At 29.5% G+C, this 19,965-nt stretch overlaps 1 protein-coding gene across 1 annotated transcript in view; it reads right to left on the reverse strand.

Annotated features, from left to right (window-relative positions):
• Window positions 1-10,039, reverse strand: part of LOC143200580 (uncharacterized) — a 160,556-nt gene extending 150,517 nt beyond the window's left edge. Inside the window, exon 1 of the mRNA XM_076411041.1 lies at window positions 9,951-10,039. Coding sequence (XP_076267156.1) covers window positions 9,951-10,011 — 61 coding nt within the window. The 5' untranslated portion in view covers window positions 10,012-10,039. The remainder of the gene's footprint in view (window positions 1-9,950) is intronic.
• Window positions 10,040-19,965: the final 9,926 nt, after the last annotated feature.

The following is a 19,965-nucleotide window of genomic DNA, read 5'->3' on the forward strand; positions in this document are numbered from 1 at the left end:
ACTCATAAGTCATCTCACACATGCTCAAATATTTATAGAAGGAATCATGAGATAAATTTACCCAACTTTTTTTAAATCCACTTTTATACTTTTGATCATCGCAACGCTTATCAAGCCACTATTTCATTTCAACGGTACCACATAAAACTACATTTTTCCTTCTTTCCGTCTTGGCCAAAACCATTTTAACTTGTAAAGTGATAGTTGGAATGATACAAAGTATGAGTTGACACATGCTTACAACACATGTCTTTTACGTATTGTTACTATCGCGTAGTTATATGGATGTTTCAATAATAAATTAACCGGAGACCCATTCAGTGATGCACTAAGTTTATGACACTAACTACTGAAAAAACAACGTTTATGTGAAATTCAGTTTTAGTCATCTAGGTACTCTTTTTATAGAGGTCTTCAGTTCAACACACATCTAATTTTTCGTAGAGCTTTATCGTGCTTATAACACATTCTATTTGGTCATCGTTTTCTTTAATTTGTAACGAGGCCATTGTAATGGCGAAGCAATACTTTATTCTTTTGCATTTGATAACACTTTTTTTCTTACTATTTCAGTCTACTCAATAATAAAATGTAACATCCATTATCACTGCTTTTTAGTATCTCAAGATTAATAAAATATCATGCTTATGCTAATATATGGAGGATCTTTACCAGCTCATGACGGGTTGAGTTGAAGACCTGCTTGCTTTAGGCGTTTAGTAATGCTTCATCTATGCTTCATCCGTTGTTACATATCGATCTAAAAACTCCGTTTACTTGGCCGAAACAGCTTCAAGCGACGCTCTGAATCATTAATGGTTTGTGATTTTTTATAGCCTGTGACAAAAAGTTGTTTCCTAAATGAATAGATTATAATGGTTAGAATAAAATGGTTTAAATCATTCTAAATAAATTAATTAAAAATATCTCGAAATTATATGTTAATTAACATTTAATACTGCAACCATTTCTGCATTATAACTTTTTCGGTTTTTGTGTTATTGGTATACCCTTCCATCTATAATTAGATTGTGTAATAAGAGTAAACAGCAATAATTTACTGGGTTTAAGAGAAATGCCAGTTTCATAGACATAGTAATTTAGTTAGAGATGTACGTTGGCGTTCCCTTGAAATCGAACAATTTTCATTAGTTGGGGGTATGATAGTGGAAGACAACGGTTAAATAGAACACTTAGAATTGTTGACGTGAATTGTTATTGAGACTGGAGAAGCCGGGAAAGGAAAAGACGTGCTCTGATTACGCAAACAGCAACAAATCAATGAGAATGATATACAGGAGTTAAAATTAAACCCAATTTTTCTTCTATTAAAGAATTTGTTTTAAAAATATTAGAAGTTGTTTTATATAATATTTATACAAGTTAGTTTTTGTAGCCATTTCACAATTATGAGAATATAGGTTAAAAATAAATACAGACATGATTGTGCTAGGTACTAAGTCAATGTAACATTTTTGTCTCTATTAGTTTGAGTGGATAGAGTATATTGTATATAGCAGATATTAACATGCCACCGTCAGTTAAATAATATGTTCCAGAATTCTTAACTTTGGTCCATTTTTAATTTGTTTTGTCTTAGATACTGTATATAGTAATTCTAGTATGTAATATTTTGGGAAATAAGTAATTTAGATTTTTCTTAATGTTGTTTACAAGACAAATGTATTCATACAAACTCCAAATGATAATCAATTTATATCCTAAACAATGGATCACATATTTGATCGCTGAAGAGCTTTTACAACTTTTTTTATTAAATTATAATTGACCTACCGTAAAAGTTTCCGGGCGAAAGATTGAGATTTGTGGGCGAAAAACTGAATCAGAGCACTCTCGCGAGCCTCTTTTGTAGCTAAATTTACACTAATAAGGGAGTTTTGTAGAGATTGGAAAAATGTATGTCATGTCGTTGTGTTATATTGTTCAAATCTAGTGAGATCTCTTTAGTTGCCTACTTGTTGATCAGACTAAGGCAGTTTCATGACTTCAATCCCTCCATGCACTTGGGAACTTTTCACCATCACTTTCCTTAGCGCAATATGGACTTTGAAACCATTCGTCAACTTTTTCCGGTTTGGGACTACAATATTATTCTCATATTATTATGATTCGTGATACCATTTTCATCACACTTAATAACTGAGTTCAGAAATATCTCGCCTATTATTCTCTGTTGATTCCTGTGGAACCCGAACTTGGTGTCGAACTTCTTTGGGTACCAAGTCTCATATAAATGATTAAACATTATTTTAGTAACGACATTTATGGAACGAATACGATCTAACCTATCCTGATACACCTGTTCATTTAAAGACTGATCACCAGAAACACCACACTATATTTGATGAGATTGCGCTAGATATTTCTGTTTTCGGAAGTAAAAAGCGCAAAGTTATTGCGGACTGTGAAACGAATGGTGTAATATATGCTCATTCTATAATATTGTGTCAAACAATTTTGCTAACAAAAATAAGATAAGATTCTTTAAACTCCTTTTTCCATTGTTACAAATATTGTCTATAAATATGGTAATCAAATACGTTATGTTCCTTAGTAATAGGGTTAATATTATTTACGCTTAAACATTGTATTAATCCACAATGGCAGCTGGTATCCTTTCATAGCTATGGCATATTCAGTGATTTTAAAATTAACGTGTGAAAATCTGAAACAAATTTCAGACTCACTCAAATACAAAGAATGCAACTAGAAAGTTTGTACTGATTTAAAAGTGGTTGAGATATTGCTTGGGCTAGAGGGTGTTTTCACAAAATATTGTTATTTTCTCTGTTTGTGGGATAGTGGAAACACCAAAAACCACTGTGAAGTAAAGATTGGCCAAAAGGGACTATTTTTGTGGTAAATCAAACTTTAAATATGTAACAAAAATATTATTCCCACAGTCTAACATATGAAACTTGTTTTAATGAAAAATTTTGTCAAGGTCATGGACAAAAATTGTAACTAATTTTTGTATTTGAGAGCTGTTTTCTCTAATTTAAGTGATGCCCAATTAAAAGAAATCATTCTTTTGATTCACAAATAAGAAAACTTAAAAGATAAATATCTTACCGCGGTAGAGTTAGCGGATTGGTTTTTTCTAAAGAGAGTAATTCATGGATTTTTAGGAAACCTTACATCTGGAAACGACGGGATGCGGAATGTCTTTAAAAATACATTTCATGCATTCTCATTTCCGTTTTCCCCCCAATCTTAGAATGGTAAGTGACGAACATGGAGAACGCTTTCACCAGGATATAAAACAAGTAGAAAAGCATTATCAAGGAAGATGTAATGCTAAAATTTTAGCAGATTACTGCTGTTTTATAACTAAAAAGAATTCTACTCTTCACAAGAGAAACAGTTAATATTTTGTCATTTATCTATCAGAATATATGGCTCATATTTTCTATTGATCACCTAAGCCTGAGCTATTTTAATTCATTGACTATTTGTAATAAATATATATGATATAAAACTTTTGATGCTGTCTTTATTTATTTATAGTAACTTAATTTATCATAACCTTAAGATGGTACGTGTTACAAAAAATCCGTTAATTTTTTGTGATCAGCAAGTACAATTTGACAAAGAAATTTATTGTTTTATTGTCGTTGTTATAGTTTATTTATTTCTATATTTATTTTAAAACTATCTTTTCGACGTTGCCATTGAGATAGAGACCCAACAAAGTCCTTATTATAATATTCTCTACGAACTGTTTCTGAATCTGCATTTTTCTAATAATTCTCTTGTATTGAATTATTGAAAAATATAAACTCACATACGTATTCGGATTTATTACTAAAATCACAGAGTTTTTCTTCTGTAATTTTCGATGCATTTATTCTTTTTCTTTAAAAATCTAGTTTGATAATATTTAAGAAAAATTGAAGCTAAAGCGTAATATATTAATTTATCAATAGTTGACTATTATTAAGCTTTGTTTCAGCACATTGGCTTCTCTAATTAGCATTTTAAAACAGCAGAAACCACTTAATTGCCAAAAAGTGACTGCTTGGAAAGGAATATTTGCTAAAAGATTAATCGAACAGTGTTTCTTCGTGCTCAACAATTCCTTCCAATTCCAAATTTTATGGTTCATACAAATTTTATATTCAATTATTTTTCCTGAAACCTCAATCATCAAGGTCTTAGTGTGTATAACAATGACTTTTCTATATTACGGGGTTCTCTGTTCTCTGTTTACCATAAAACAATTTAAGTAACATTATAAATAGTAAAAACTAGCAGTATGTGTTTCCATCGGCACCAAACATAATGTTGTGCTGGCACAATATTGGGAGTTTCCTGGCAAAGAAAATCACATGTTTTTATTTGCCCAGAATATACGAAACTGACCAAAGTTGATGGCATCACTCATGAAATTTGGAAAAACACTCTGTGTGAAGGTGAACCTGATATTACTTCTATATATAGATCGTCTGGCTTTTGCAAATCTAGCATCTCTTCCTTGCATTTTCTTCCTTGCGGATTACAATTCTATCCTCCCTAACTGCTCTTGGCAATATTTCAGACATTGATAATAGTCCTGTAAATTCCATAGGAGAATAATGGCCGCCACCATTTTTTGTCTCTAATTCTGATTTTATAATTTGCAATGGCATTGTCATATAAATCTACACCTCCCATGCCTTGGTTGTACTGGTGGATAACATTTGGTTGAGAGATTATGTTGTGCTGCTTTTTATTCTAGATGTATCCATTTACAGTCATTATTGGCTCAACCAAACCAAACAAAAGGTACCAAACTTTGTAACGACTGTTACAACAGAATTGTCATGCCACCTAACAGCGAATACTTTATGGTCAATCAGATCTCTAATCAAAGTTCCCTTTTGGTTTTTCCGCTGAGGCTTTTGTTGTTTGAATGGGATAGAATTCAGTTTTCTCTCACTATACTAACTCCAAAAAATTTCATTTTAGACCACAAAGTAAGAGGGTAATGGTTTGTGAAGAAGTTATCAAATAATTTGGTATAATTTTCAGGATTTGGACAACTTTCAACTGTCTTCTGCGAAGCTCCATCATACGGGTCAAACTGATACACATATCCTCTAACTGAGGATATACACCACAGTTTGAATCCAAACCTTACTGCTATAATCATCTTAGCAGAATGACGTCCAAGATATATCACCATTTCTTCATCAATCGATATCTTATTGTATTTTCTCATAACCTATACCTAAGGCCTCTACGGCTTAAATATTAAACACGCTATAGTAGTCTTCATTAAATAACATATATAATCAATCGCATACGAGTATATATGGTAAATACGATTTTAAATCAATCTGTTAGAAACAACTGATATTATTTTCACCTTAATTTAATATATTAACCAACAAGTAAAAAATTGCACACATTACTCCAAATATTGTTAATGGTTAGCGACTACCTTTACTTATCCTCCTGATAGCTGTTGAATTATGTAAAAAAGAATAACCCTTACCAACATTGCCTGATATATGAGTAATATATGACTAATGATGTATGCGAAAAAAGAGTAGTGTTTGATGAATTAGGACAAGGGTCAAAGTCAAGGTCAAGTACATGCAGACTTTAAAAATATTTTGGTATTTTTGTTTGTATAAAAGTGATTATTGGTCGGTTATGAGAGTTTTAGAGCATATACAAAAATATATATATTAATACAGACAACTGCATCAAAATATCCACTTATATGTTTTAGCTATAATGATTTTCCCCGAGTTAAATATTAAATGAAAAACTGTTTAAGATTGTCAGAGCTGAAGAATTATGAATATGTTTCATTTTATTTACATTTCAGCAACACATAATATAATTGAAGACTAAGGACAGATTAATATAAATAATAGTTTGACACGGATTACAAATATCTTAAAATTCATTCACAAATCTTAATCTTAATCAGTAGGCGAGATGATATTTTACGGCGTCTGTTTAACTCTGTTAACTCTGTAACTCCGTTGAAGGAAAAGTTTGGGGATGTCACACTGTCTCAAAATCGAGGGTATACGTGGGTCAGATAATTCAGGGATGGACGAGATCTTATCGAAAATGAAAGCACACGAATATGTCTCACAAATGACAGCATTCATGAGCTTATTGAAGGTGATCGCCGGTGAAGAATTCAATAAATCTCATCAGAATTGGGTATCGGCTATGGAAGTGTCCACTCCATCAACACTAATAAACTTTGCGCCCTCGAAAAAATCACTTGGAGGCAAAATATTTGAAAGCAATAAAGAAATATAGGATTATGTGCGCAATTGGCTGACAACTCGCTTTCAAAGCTTTTATTACCACATTGAAAAATGTTAAAACTTTAGTTTTTGTATACCACTGGCATTAAATCCCGTACAATGCAAGTGTTAATGAATGAAGATAACATATTTCTTTCAAACCACATTGAATACGCAAGTAGTAGCTGCCATGATTGACATTGCGCATGAGCGATTGGAATGATCTATTTTGTCACACTCAATTTGTATAAGAATTTCTGAAGTCTCAGATAGAGTTATTTAAAATTGAAAAACACAATTTCGTTAGCATATAAGACACATATTAATAACGTATCAACACTTATTTAAAAACCTTATCCAAAATATCACACATTAACTTATTAATCACTATTAAACCTTTTACTTTAGATATGATATATTAAATTATTATATTTACATTTTAGTATTCTCTTTCTACATAAATTAAAACCCCTATTAAGTTAGTTCAATAGATTATAATTCAGACAGTCATTTCATTATACCCCTATCAGCTTTCAACTCACTTGCTTGATGGCATTTTCCGCATCATTTCCTCTCTGAGAAGGTGATCGAAGAGCTCTCAGATGTTATTTATTATCACCGTTTCCTCTCTAACGCATAGGAGTAAAAACTCGAGCTAGTTGAAATAACCTGCGCAATGACATATTGATATTTCCTGTAAAATATGTAAGAAGCTATTTTTTTTTCAAAATATATTATTATGAAAATATTTGTTAGGTATTTGGTTAAATCTATTTTGGTTACTTAAGTTTATAGTATATTTAATCATTTTCATTTAGTACTATCGTTACTAAAAAATGTAGGAAATATTGAAATATATATAAAGAGAGTCCCCTAAGATTCATTAAATAATTATTAATATCCATTTTCTTGGTTTGTCGTTATTAAAAATATTATTTCCTAAAACTGGCAAAACTTTACTTAAGTATAATTTTCCACCATTATTATTTTAAGTAAAAAACCATTAATAACATTTAATTTAATTTAAAGTCCTATAGAGAGAAACTTGTATTGTTTTAAGCCTACTTAATATTTTAAAATAAAAAATATTTGGTATTTCCTATTCTATTAAATTAATTCTGTGAAAGTATATAATATAACGTAGTATACAAAATAACTAGTTATTCTTCAATGTTCATTTTACATCTATATCTCGGAAATATATAATAAAATAGTTATAGTGTCTTAAATGACAAACAAATACATTTTAATTAGACATAATCTAAAATAATAATAATATCAACGTAAATAAAGAATGACAGCGTAACTAAATTATAAATATTTAAATTAGCTTGAGCATTTCATTACCTTAGAATTATTATCGATGAACAATATACGGAAACTATAACAGTTATATATAAAATTAACTAACACTTCTATCAATGAGCTGAAATGAAAGAAGATGAATTCAAATTTACCGAACCTAAACTCGCCGTAAAACTTTTCATCAATGAACAGCAGTATTTAATTTTTTCATTGAGACTTCACAATTGAGGCAGGTACGATAACCCAATTCTAATTAAATTTAACAGTGGCACAAAATATTTACATAATTTATCTTGTATATTGAAACAGAAGGTTCAATTTCTAAGAAACTATAACGAAAATGTGTACTTCAGTTAATATTGCCTTTAAAATAAAATTATGTATTTATATTGATAACAAATAAACATCATAAATATATAAATGAATAAGAATTAAAAATGATACAGGCGTTATAATACCTGTTTGAGCAATTCATTACCTTAGAATATTCATTCATAATCCATAAACGGAAACTATAATAGTTAAATATAAAATTCACAAAATAACACTATTACCAATGAATTAAAATGAAATAGGATTGACTCATATATACCGAACACAACCTCTCCCTGAGCCCTTTTATCAATGAACTGATGCTATATTTAATTTTTTCAATGAGGCCTCACAATTGAGACATGTATGATCACTTAATTCCAATTAAATTTAAGATAACAGCGGCAAGCAATATTTGAATATTTTATCTAGTTTATTGAAAGGAACTTAGAGTTAAATATCAAAGAAGTACTTACAAAAATTATTTCTTCAGTTAATATTACCTTCAGTTAATATATAAAAGTGTGTATTTATATCTGTAATAAATGAATAAAGTTTATTAAGTCCCTCTTGCGGTACTAAAAGAATTTTTATGAATGAAATATATTACATATTATATGGGAATGATGACAAAAAGCTAAAACATATACATTTTTCTTATTAAATAATATATAAATAGTATATCCAGATATAATGCGTCTGTTCCATAAATACATAAATGTATAAGAATTTAAAATGAAACAGTTCATATACAAAAAGAAACATAAATTATTTTCAACTAAAATTAATATCAACGCCAAAAGGAATGGACATTCCAATTAAAATATGAATATATAATAACATTAACCTGAGTAATTAATTATATTAGAATATTCATCAATCAACAATAAACAGAAATAATAATAGTTAAATATAAAATACACAAAATAAAGCTATTTCCAATGAGTTAAAAAAATAGAATCGACCCATATATACCGAACACAAACTCACCCTGAGCCCTTTTATCAATGAACTGCTGTATTTAATTTTTTCAAATGAGACCTCACAATTGATGCATGTATAATAACTTAATTTTAATTAATCTTAAGATAACTACGGCACATAATATTTGAATATTTTATCCAGTTTATTGAAATAGTATGTATTTATATTGATAACATATGAATAAAGTTTCTTTTATTTAAAAATATTACTTCTTCATTCAATATTACCTTATATATAAAATTATTTAATTATATTTTAATAGATGAATAAAGTTTATTAACTCTCTTTTGCGGTACTGAAAAGATATTTATGAATAACGCGAAAGCCTCTATAAATATGTAAGTTCTATAAATAAATAGTTCCATTAATATCTAAATTATTAAAAATTTAAATGAAATAGTCATCAAAAAACAAAACTTAATTAAATAATAAATAATAACAATAAATTAAATTAGTTTGAACTAAAAATAATATCAAAGCCAATAAAGATTAACATTAAAATTAAAATATAAATGTCTAAATAAATCAGCTTGAGCAATACATTACCTTAGAGTTTTAATTGACGAACAATAAAGGGAAAATATTAGAGTTACATATAAAATTAACACAATAACGCTACTTACTATCAATGAACTGAAATTAATGAGGGTTGTTACAGATTTACCGAACACAAGCTCACCTTGAGGCTTTTTATCAATGAACTACTTTAATTTAATTTTTTCATTGACCCTTCACAATTGAGGGAGGTATGACAACTTAATTCTAATTAAGTTAAAATAACTGCGGTACGTAGTATTTAAGTATTTTATCCAGTTTATTGAAATAGTACGTATTTATATTGATAACATATGAATAAATTTTAACAACTCGCCCTTGCACTATTAAAAACTTTTTTATGAATGAACTATATTATATATAATAAGTGAATGGAGTCAAGAAGCTAAAACAAATCTTTTTCATTTTATGTAGTATTTAAATAGTATATCCAAATTTAATCCGTTATAGATCTTTCCCTAACGCGATAGTCTGTTCCATAAATATCTAAATTAATAGGAATTTAAAATGAAACAGACTTACTGTTCTTGCTGTTGGTATCCTTTATGGGTGGATGACTACGCGACATGCAAAGCGTGAACATAGCGGAGGCCGGAGCAGCACTGAAATGAAGCTACTGGCTCCGACGAAAACTGTTTGAGAGAAAGACGGGTTCGGCGGAACGGAGATGACGTACCCTGACCATAGAGTCATGCGTTCGCGGGGCCCGCCAGACTCGCTTTTGCTTTTACCATAATGGTCGGTCCATTGAGCCAAAATATTAATGGTTGTGGTAGATCCCTTCTAAATATAACAAGTTCTCGCGTGTAAGCCTCTCGGGATAACCGAAAATCTGAAAAGGATGGATTGGCGGTAAGAGATAAGGCAGAGAGCAAACATGTGTTTATGTTTGTTGTTTTTTGTTTCGTCTGCCTCGCGTGACACTGTCCCGTACACTTCAGAAATCGAAATCAAATTATCGCACAGTTTCATTCATATATCTCATTAAAAAGCTTTACGAAACAAACATTTTTTTATTTACTAGTGATCTTTGTGTGGTCGAAATTCCAACTTAATCTATTTAGTTAATAGTGTTTGTCTCATAATACAGTAAACAGAAAAATTAAAAAATTATATATTTATAATATTAATACCTATTTGTACTCTATTTTCAGTATAAGCTTGGAAATATGTTCGATATATAAAAATACATAACAGTTATAAATGTTACAAATGTACGAAAGTTCAATAACTAACACTAATTACAGTTTTATATTCTAAACTCCTAATTTCTGTGATGTTTTGTATATTTATTTAAATAATAACGAGCAAATTAAATTAAAGAAATGTATTTATAATCCTTAAATTAACTATTGTTTTCTCATGGGTCTATAAACCAACCAACTAAATAATTAATAAAATATACAAGGAATAAATTGTCGTTTATTACATATTTGGGATCACTAATCGTTAAATTTCTTAATATTTATTAGTGGTGTTCAATATTTACGAAATTACTAATAATTTTTTTATCTATTTCTCCAATGTGTTCCATCTATTCAAATTATGTAGTTAGTTTCATTTTATCTATTTATTTTCGTTACTTTATTTAGGTATTGATATAATTTTTCTCTTTTGTACATATTTTTCACATTCAACATATAGTGAAAAACAATAAATTGAATAAATAAATAGGTATACATTTTTAAATAGAATTGCATCGTTCTTTATTCCTTTATTCTACTATTTAATTTCTAAACGCTGGCATGGTGGCGGATTAGTAAAGGCGACAGAACGATCCTCCTACTGTTGCGATAGCCGCGGGTTCGAATCCTGCTGGGGCATGGTCGTTAATTTATGTTTGTGATTGTTTAATATTTGTGATTGTCCAAGGCAAGAGTGTAAAATCCGACAAGGAAAATGATCCCAGTCACGCCAGTAACCAGGCTGGGCAAGACTGAATGTCTTCTGGGATGATTTCTAAAGTTGGTCTCTCGCCAGTCGGTAGGCTTAACGCCGAGGACAGTTGTTCAGAGCCCACGTTAAATAGTAGGTCCAACTATAGGTCCAATCCAGATAAATCCCTAATGGTAAAAGGAGACTTTAAAAATATACATAAAAAATATTTAAAACACTAGCTGTCATATTTTTTCCTGTCAGTAAATTATTTATTTCAACTATTTTATAATGAAAAATATCCTTTACAACATTCGTTTTAACTCCTAATACACAAATTAATGTATTTACTATCTGCAATATTTGTTTATTACTATGTTACGAAAGGCATTCACTAACGAAAGCTGAAATGGATTAAAAGTTTATACCAATACAAATTTGCAGAAAAATGTTAATACATTTTACAATTACCTCTAATACAATGACCTACTAAACGCCTACGACTTGATCTTCCAAACAGAGGACCAATATTTTCTTAATTTATATTAGAATTAAATTTTAGCAGATGCTGTGTTTTTTTGCACAGCTGAATATACCTTCCGATAAAACGGGTACATTAATTCGTTTTCCCTATATGGAATGTAAAATGTAACTTTATATGAACATGAAGAAAATTTCTTAATAGGTTTTTTATCTTTATTATTTTATATATATTAAAGTCTCCTTTTACCAACTATGGGTTTATCTGGACTGGGCCTAAGGTTTAATGTGGGCTCTGAACCACGGTCCTCAGTATTAAGCCTATCGACTGGCGAGTGACCAATTTTAAAAATCATTCCAGAAGACATGCGGTGATAACCAGCCTGGTTACTGGCGTGACTGGGATCATTTTTTTTGTCGGATTTTACGCTCTTGCCTAGAACTTCACAAAATTTAAACAATCACAAACATAAATTAACGACCATGCCCCAGCAGGATTCGAACCCGCGGCTATAGAAATTACCACTGCTCCACCAAGCCGGCTAAAATATGACATATTAATAATATAGAACGATACATAGTATTAATAAATATATAAAATATGATTTAATATATATTATATACATTTAGATTTAAAGATATAAAACAAACAAACAACCACATTAATGGGATATATTGTTCGGAAAAACCATTTTCGCAGCATATCTCCCATAATCTACTTAATATCTTGGAGATTGGGGCTGAATTGTTCATTAGATGTCTGTGAATGAGCCGGTATCGGCCAAGTCTTTGTCGGTTGACTATAAAGGAGTGAGTCCTGAATGACGGTATTGGTAGGTTGATGAATAAATTTCACTTAGTCTGAAAGAGTTTGTTGTCAGTGAGATTTAACCAGTAGCATTGAAGGGTATTGTTAATTGTGTAAAATTGCTGTGGTGGAGCGATCTATATATCAGTAGCTGACTGGAATCTTCCTCTTTAGCTAGTTCATCAGTATGCTCATAACCAGTTATTCCCATGTGAAAAGAAATCTATGTTAGGGAGACTCGAACCCAACGAGAAAAGAGAATGAAGGATATTTATAGAATGGGTATAAATGAATTAAAAAAAGACAAACAAGACCAAATGTTTTGTGTATTATCTACTTTTAAAAGTATATTGGCTTCTTAATTGACATAAAATAAGTTGGTATGACTTAAATAACTTGATTTGCCCTTATAACTTTAGTCATTTTCACATAATTATAATTAAAGCAAAATAATGTTAATATAAAATATTAAATACGATTTTTCATTCTAAAATGGCTTTTACTTAAGAATTTATTATAATACAGAAAATTTGGACTTGAATTTGAAGATTTGAGAAGAACTATTAGGAATTTATGTATACATATTAACCATAAAATTACATAAAAGTAGCACTTTTCCTCTGCTTTTTCCTTTTGACAGAAATCCAGATCGGATAAAGGATCCGTATTTTATGTGAAAATGTGAAGAATAATCTATATGTTAATAAATGAAGCGGAAACTTTGGATCCCTTTTTGAGAAATTTGCGCGCCCGGAGAAGTGTTAAGGTTTATGTAGGAAAGATATTCAAAAAGTTGTAGTTTAAGTATATGTGCTAAAAAGGACCCAGTTATTTACCTTGACGACTTTAATATTTTTTAGAGATTTCAATAATATGTATAGCGTTATTAGACAGTTGCATGAATCTTGCAGGCCCATGTGATACTTTTTTCAATCTAAATCTCATTTATTGAGAAAAATTGGTACAATAGATATTAATAAAAATTTGATTTTGTACTATTCTCTCCAATTATCCATATGGTCCACCATATCAAAATAAACATGCTAGTTTGGCAGCTCATCGATCCATATTTACTCTTCAATAGAATATTAAAAACGTGTAGCAGCCAAGTCATGCTGCCTAGATCAGAACAAGTTGTAATAAGAAGAAGCTATGCCTGGTAGCTACGCTGTCTGGCGTATATTCTATATATCCTTCCCAACTTTGCAACGTGTCTTTATGGGTGATTTTGGATCTGTTTATTGGTGATATTTTTCTCTACTTCTAGAATGTAAATTTCCTTTTGAATATAAAATATATCTAGAAATACTTAATTCATCAACTCTTAACCTATCTGAAAACATTTTTAGCTGCATTTTTAACTCGTCTTCCAATTCATGGTGCTCGGGCTGATTTGGTCTTCAAGGCAGTTCTTTATCTCTACGGTCACTTTTAAATCATTAAAACTAAAATAGCCAATTGCAATATTATAAGTAAATATAATTGGAAATAATGAGTGCGGAAAATGCCATTTTGGAATGGAATGAATAGTACAGGAAAATCTTCAATTATATGCAGGAAAATATCAAAATCATCGAATTTATATATCTGTTAGATAGCTTAACAGTTGTTCTTCACAAATTTACCAATAGATGTCGCTGATTAAAATAACGTTTATTTAATAAATTTTTATATATTAAATTTGCTCTATTGGAAGATACATAATCGTTGTCATGATGTCAGGGAGTTGTTGCTCATGCAAATACTGATATCAAAAACGGTTTCTGAAACCAACAATACATATGATTTAGCTAAATTAGTCTAAAAAGTTCTTACAAATACTGTTGTAGTTCTGTTTAACTGGTTTAGGTTTTTATGCTCCTTTTTAACTGGATATCAACAGAAGGCGTTTAAATTATCTACCAGCTAGACTGTAAAATAATTTTAGTTAATGTTGTAAATATTCTGAAATAGAAACACAGAACACATAATAAGAACTAGACGTAGATTTAGCGCAGTTAAAACAAATCATTAAATCATAAATAAAGTTTCCTCAGATAACAAACAAAATGTTCTTTTCAATACAAACTTACATTACACCTTGAGATACCAAATATATTGTTTTTAAGATTAGCAAATTTCCATGTCAATAAATACTGGTCCTTAAAGCAATTTAAAATACACTCAATTGTTCAATGTATTTGTATTTATGTACAGGCAGTAGAATAAAATATGTAATACTAAAATTTCGGCTAGATGTATTCAGGAGGTTTTATCACCATAAGTTCAGACCACAAATTAAAGTATACATATAGTATTAAATAAGTAAGTAATTATATATATATATATATATATAATTATTTTATATTATATGTTAAACTTATTACCTTTAACTGTTACTAAACTAATTTTGAGACCCTTTTTTATCAAAAATATTGCCCAGTAATCATCAGAACTGTCACTAGATAGATTAAACTCCAAGTTTATCAATACTGACTAAATTTTTATAATGTTGCAAGGTTTGATGCACATTTTCTTACTTAATTTTTTTAAATAATATTAATTGTAGAATAAACATTCAGTCGGTTTTCTATCCGCAATTAACAAAGAAACGTGATGATGTTTTTCCTACCATTTCTACCTTTACCATTTATTCCTGAAAGGTATAAATTCCGAGTCATGCAAGTAACTAGACTGCGTAATAGCGTTTGTTTTCTGAAAAAATTCACTGACTGGCTTTGTAGGTTTACCGTTTTGCGTTAAGAAAACTAAAACTGATGAGAAAAAGGTAAATGGTAGTACAATATATGATTAGGTTTTGTTAGTAATGGTATATGTTAATGGTTCCCTGCATATATATTGTTCTTCATGCATGATAGGAAAAAAAGACTTGAAAACTGCATTGTAAATCAGTCAGCTGAACAATATGACCACAAAGTAATACTCCTTCTTCTCGACCATTAAATATTCAATTTAATAAAATTGATGTGGTTTATGGCAAAGCATTATTGCTATAAATATGTATGTCCAGAAGGATATACAAGCAAGAATTGCCTGGATATGTGGAAACAAGTATGATCTACAGAAATACTATCAGTTTTAACATCATTAACTCCACTACACAGACTGAAGAAGAAAATGGTGGAATTATCAGCAAATGTTACATAGATTGGAAATTAACAGCTTAGTTATTGACTTGAGTAGCGACTTAAAGTGACAGTGACAATATTAAAGTTCCAGGCGGGCGATTATGGTCTGATGCTGACAATTATCAAGACAAGACGGTGGAAGTTCTAACAACTAAAGGGAAGTATATAATTAATATAGGATTACTGTATGGTACCTGCGTGGATAGACGTGGATGTGTGTAATTGTTCGAGATATACATGAACATTTGGATAAAATGTATGAGAAGAGAAAGAGTACTAATTGTTTTGCAGATATAGCAAGCACATTAAGGAAACTGTAGTGAATAAATATAATTTGATGAAGAAAGTTGTACATAGGCAGCAACAGAAGAAACTAGGGAAAATTCATCGACATCGGCATGACTTGACAAGGAAACACTGCAACGAAAGAAACAAGAATTAGACATAAGGTAAGTATGCTATTTGATGAATATAAAATACATTATTTCGATATACAATGGTTAATTGGATAGATAAGGCCTCCAGGGACTTCCGCTATATAAAAAAATATAAATTTACCACAAATCTGTAGTGGAAAAGAATTTAATGTAAATATTATTAAACACAAATAAGGTAAATATGCTCTTTGATGAAAGTAAAATACATTACTTCGATATATAATTGTTACTCAGGTAGATAAGGCCTCCAGGGACTACCACCATATAAAAAACTTACGACATATGTAGAAAAAAGAAATTTCGCACATATGTGGAATGGAAAAGAATTCAGTGTAAATATCATAAAACACAATCTTAAACTACTAACTATCTAGATATGTGTAATTAACTAGTTTAGGTCCTAATAGTACATACCTTAGATGTACTATGATGATATATAATAAATTATTTTTCGTAACATTGTTTTTGTTTCATAATTTTTTATATGTCAAAGTCAAAACGAACTAAAATTCAAAGATAATGCTGCAACATTGCGACGTTTTGCGTCATAAATTTAGACGAAATGTGTTCACTGTTTAATTGAACGGGCTGTAATATAAGTAAAATATTGTTCATCTAAAATTCCTAGCTTATCATAACTAATTAAAACAAAACCATCGAGAATATGAGTTAATCCCTAAAAGAAAAATTTTAGTTTAAAACTGGTTTATTCATGTCATTTAGTTTATTCATATTGAAGGTACTTTACTTTATATACTAATAAACTTTAAATGAACAATTAATTAAACGGAACGATTGAGTGACGTATAGCAGTTTAAAAAAAAACCAGCAGGAAACGTACGTATCATTTTTAAAAGTTGTTTAAAGGATTTATAACTCAGGTAGAATGGGCCCACTGTACGAAGATAAATTGTTGTGCTCCATCGGTCCAAGCTCCAGTGACATTATCATTTATTTTGTTTTGCATTAGGGGGTCCTAATAAATGTTCCATTGAGTATAAAATTAGGCACAATGTCGGGAATAAAAGAGTACTTGAAGCTAATACAAAATAGATTTAAGGGGGTTGGTAATTAGCAGAAGATAATTAGGAAACACATATCCTGAGGGTTTCATTATGAATTTATGAAATATTAATATATTTGAGGAAAGACTAGAAGCTTGAGTAATATAATTAATTGTAGTTTGTGTGGTGCGTGAATGACATAGAATTTAAACATTAAACACTTAATAAAATATTCAACTGGTATCTTCAGTTTTAAGGTGTTCCAATAAGATTAAACATATTTTAAAAAATTAGGAGTTCAAACGTTTTAATATTGCTTTCAAGGCTTTTATACACATTTCAAATGGCACCATTTTACCGCGTTCTCTATATTAATCGGCTTAGCGAAAATTTTGTCTCACTTTTGGAGGAAAACGGGAGAATTAGGCTGCGTGAAGACCATACGAAGGAAGAATTTTTTTGTAATATTTTCTGTAAATAAGTAATTTTCAATAAGACGAAATGCATTCAAATCAAGCAACCAGGAATAGCCCTCAGATAACTGACACAAAATATATAAAAAACTATTTTATGCTCTACTTTCGTTGCCTCTGGATATCGCGCTGCCAGTTCCATTTCTAATACGGAATATTATACGTCATTTCTATTGCACTTAAGTCCACTAGGAAGGTGTAGTTTTACATTATTAAATAAATCTGGCGGCTGATAAATCTTTGCGGAGTGTATTCAGCTATGAATGGAAAACGCAACGTCAGTCCTTTTTGTTTATAAGGAATTTAGATTTTCGTAAGTATCTTCTTCAGATTCATAACATATACGTTAGTCAATCCATTTTGAAGTTTAACACTAATTATATTAGAATTAATTATATTAGATTATATGATAATTAATATGATGTTTGATGAATGGGGAATTAGCTAAGAATTTAAGATTAAGGATTAATTAAGATTAATTAAGAATTAGAATGAGCTAAGAAAAATTATTCTTGCTTAGGAATAGGTGGTAACAGATATGGTTCTGGAGACATAGTATATCACTATACTAGAGATAATTTGTCTGTAAATTTCATAATATATTAATTTCTGATTAATTTGAGGTTTCCTTAGTAAAGGTTTTTCGTAACATAGCACTGCCGAATATTGTAAGTAGCAAATACATTAAGTTGTACATCAATAGTTAAAATAAATTTTGTAGAGAATGTTACCAATTATAAAAGAGTTTGTACTATATTAATCTCTCATTTGTCATGAGCTATAAAACACAAATTAAAGACGAGCCTCTGGCAAGAGAGATTTTCCAGAGCAACACGTCAAATAATAGTTTGAAATAAATAAATTTATTGACGGGACAAATATTACAGCTACTGTTTTGAAAATCTAATAATTGAATAAATAAGTAAACAATTACGCAATTTTATATAAATATTTAGGTATTTCTTTACCTATTCTTTTAATCAGCCTGGTATTGATTCCTCTTCAATATACGGTTTAAGGAAGAAATTTGCATAAAAGATAAGTATTATACACATGCATGATTGAAGTATTGAAAATTTGTAGATAAAATGAAACTAGATAATTTACATAGATGGAACATATATAGGACAAATGGAAGGTATTATAAATTATCAACAGTAATTTGGTAAATATTTTAAACTGGTGATAAGTATTAAGATATTTAACAATTAAGGCAATAAACATTTAACTATAAGATAATATATTCCTTTAACACTTTGTAAGTTACTTTAATTATTTACTTTATATACCTAAGTTTTTAAAAGACAATAGTTCATGTAGTGTTTGTAGATACATCCCTTTAACATACATCTCTAAATTGTAAAAAGTAAAGGGCCTAATGGCATTAGTTATTCTTTAATATACAAACATGTATTACTTCATTTAATATTCCATAAATATGTTATATAACATAAAAATGAAGAAAAATCATATATACTTATATTCCATGCTCTTAAGTTGTCCCAATTCTGAAAATTTGATCTTACATATGAAAATTTTGTTATAATTTTCACTTGTGCAATTTAAACTTATCAATACTTAAGGTAAATATGCTCTTTGATGAAAGTAAAATACATTACTTCGATATATAATTGTTACTCAGGTAGATAAGGCCTCCAGGGACTACCACCATATAAAAAACTTACGACATATGTAGAAAAAAGAAATTTCGCACATATGTGGAATGGAAAAGAATTCAGTGTAAATATCATAAAACACAATCTTAAACTACTAACTATCTAGATATGTGTAATTAACTAGTTTAGGTCCTAATAGTACATACCTTAGATGTACTATGATGATATATAATAAATTATTTTTCGTAACATTGTTTTTGTTTCATAATTTTTTATATGTCAAAGTCAAAACGAACTAAAATTCAAAGATAATGCTGCAACATTGCGACGTTTTGCGTCATAAATTTAGACGAAATGTGTTCACTGTTTAATTGAACGGGCTGTAATATAAGTAAAATATTGTTCATCTAAAATTCCTAGCTTATCATAACTAATTAAAACAAAACCATCGAGAATATGAGTTAATCCCTAAAAGAAAAATTTTAGTTTAAAACTGGCCTAATGGCATTAGTTATTCTTTAATATACAAACATGTATTACTTCATTTAATATTCCATAAATATGTTATATAACATAAAAATGAAGAAAAATCATATATACTTATATTCCATGCTCTCAAGTTGTCCCAATTCTGAACATTTGATCTTACATATGAAAATTTTGTTATAATTTTCACTTGTGCAATTTAAACTTATCAATACTTTGTAAATTACCAA

Source organism: Rhynchophorus ferrugineus, unplaced genomic scaffold, assembly GCF_030347505.1.
Source record: "Rhynchophorus ferrugineus isolate W39M unplaced genomic scaffold, kcgeb_rfMv2 rfM8, whole genome shotgun sequence".
Classification (NCBI taxonomy): Eukaryota; Metazoa; Arthropoda; class Insecta; order Coleoptera; family Curculionidae; genus Rhynchophorus; species Rhynchophorus ferrugineus.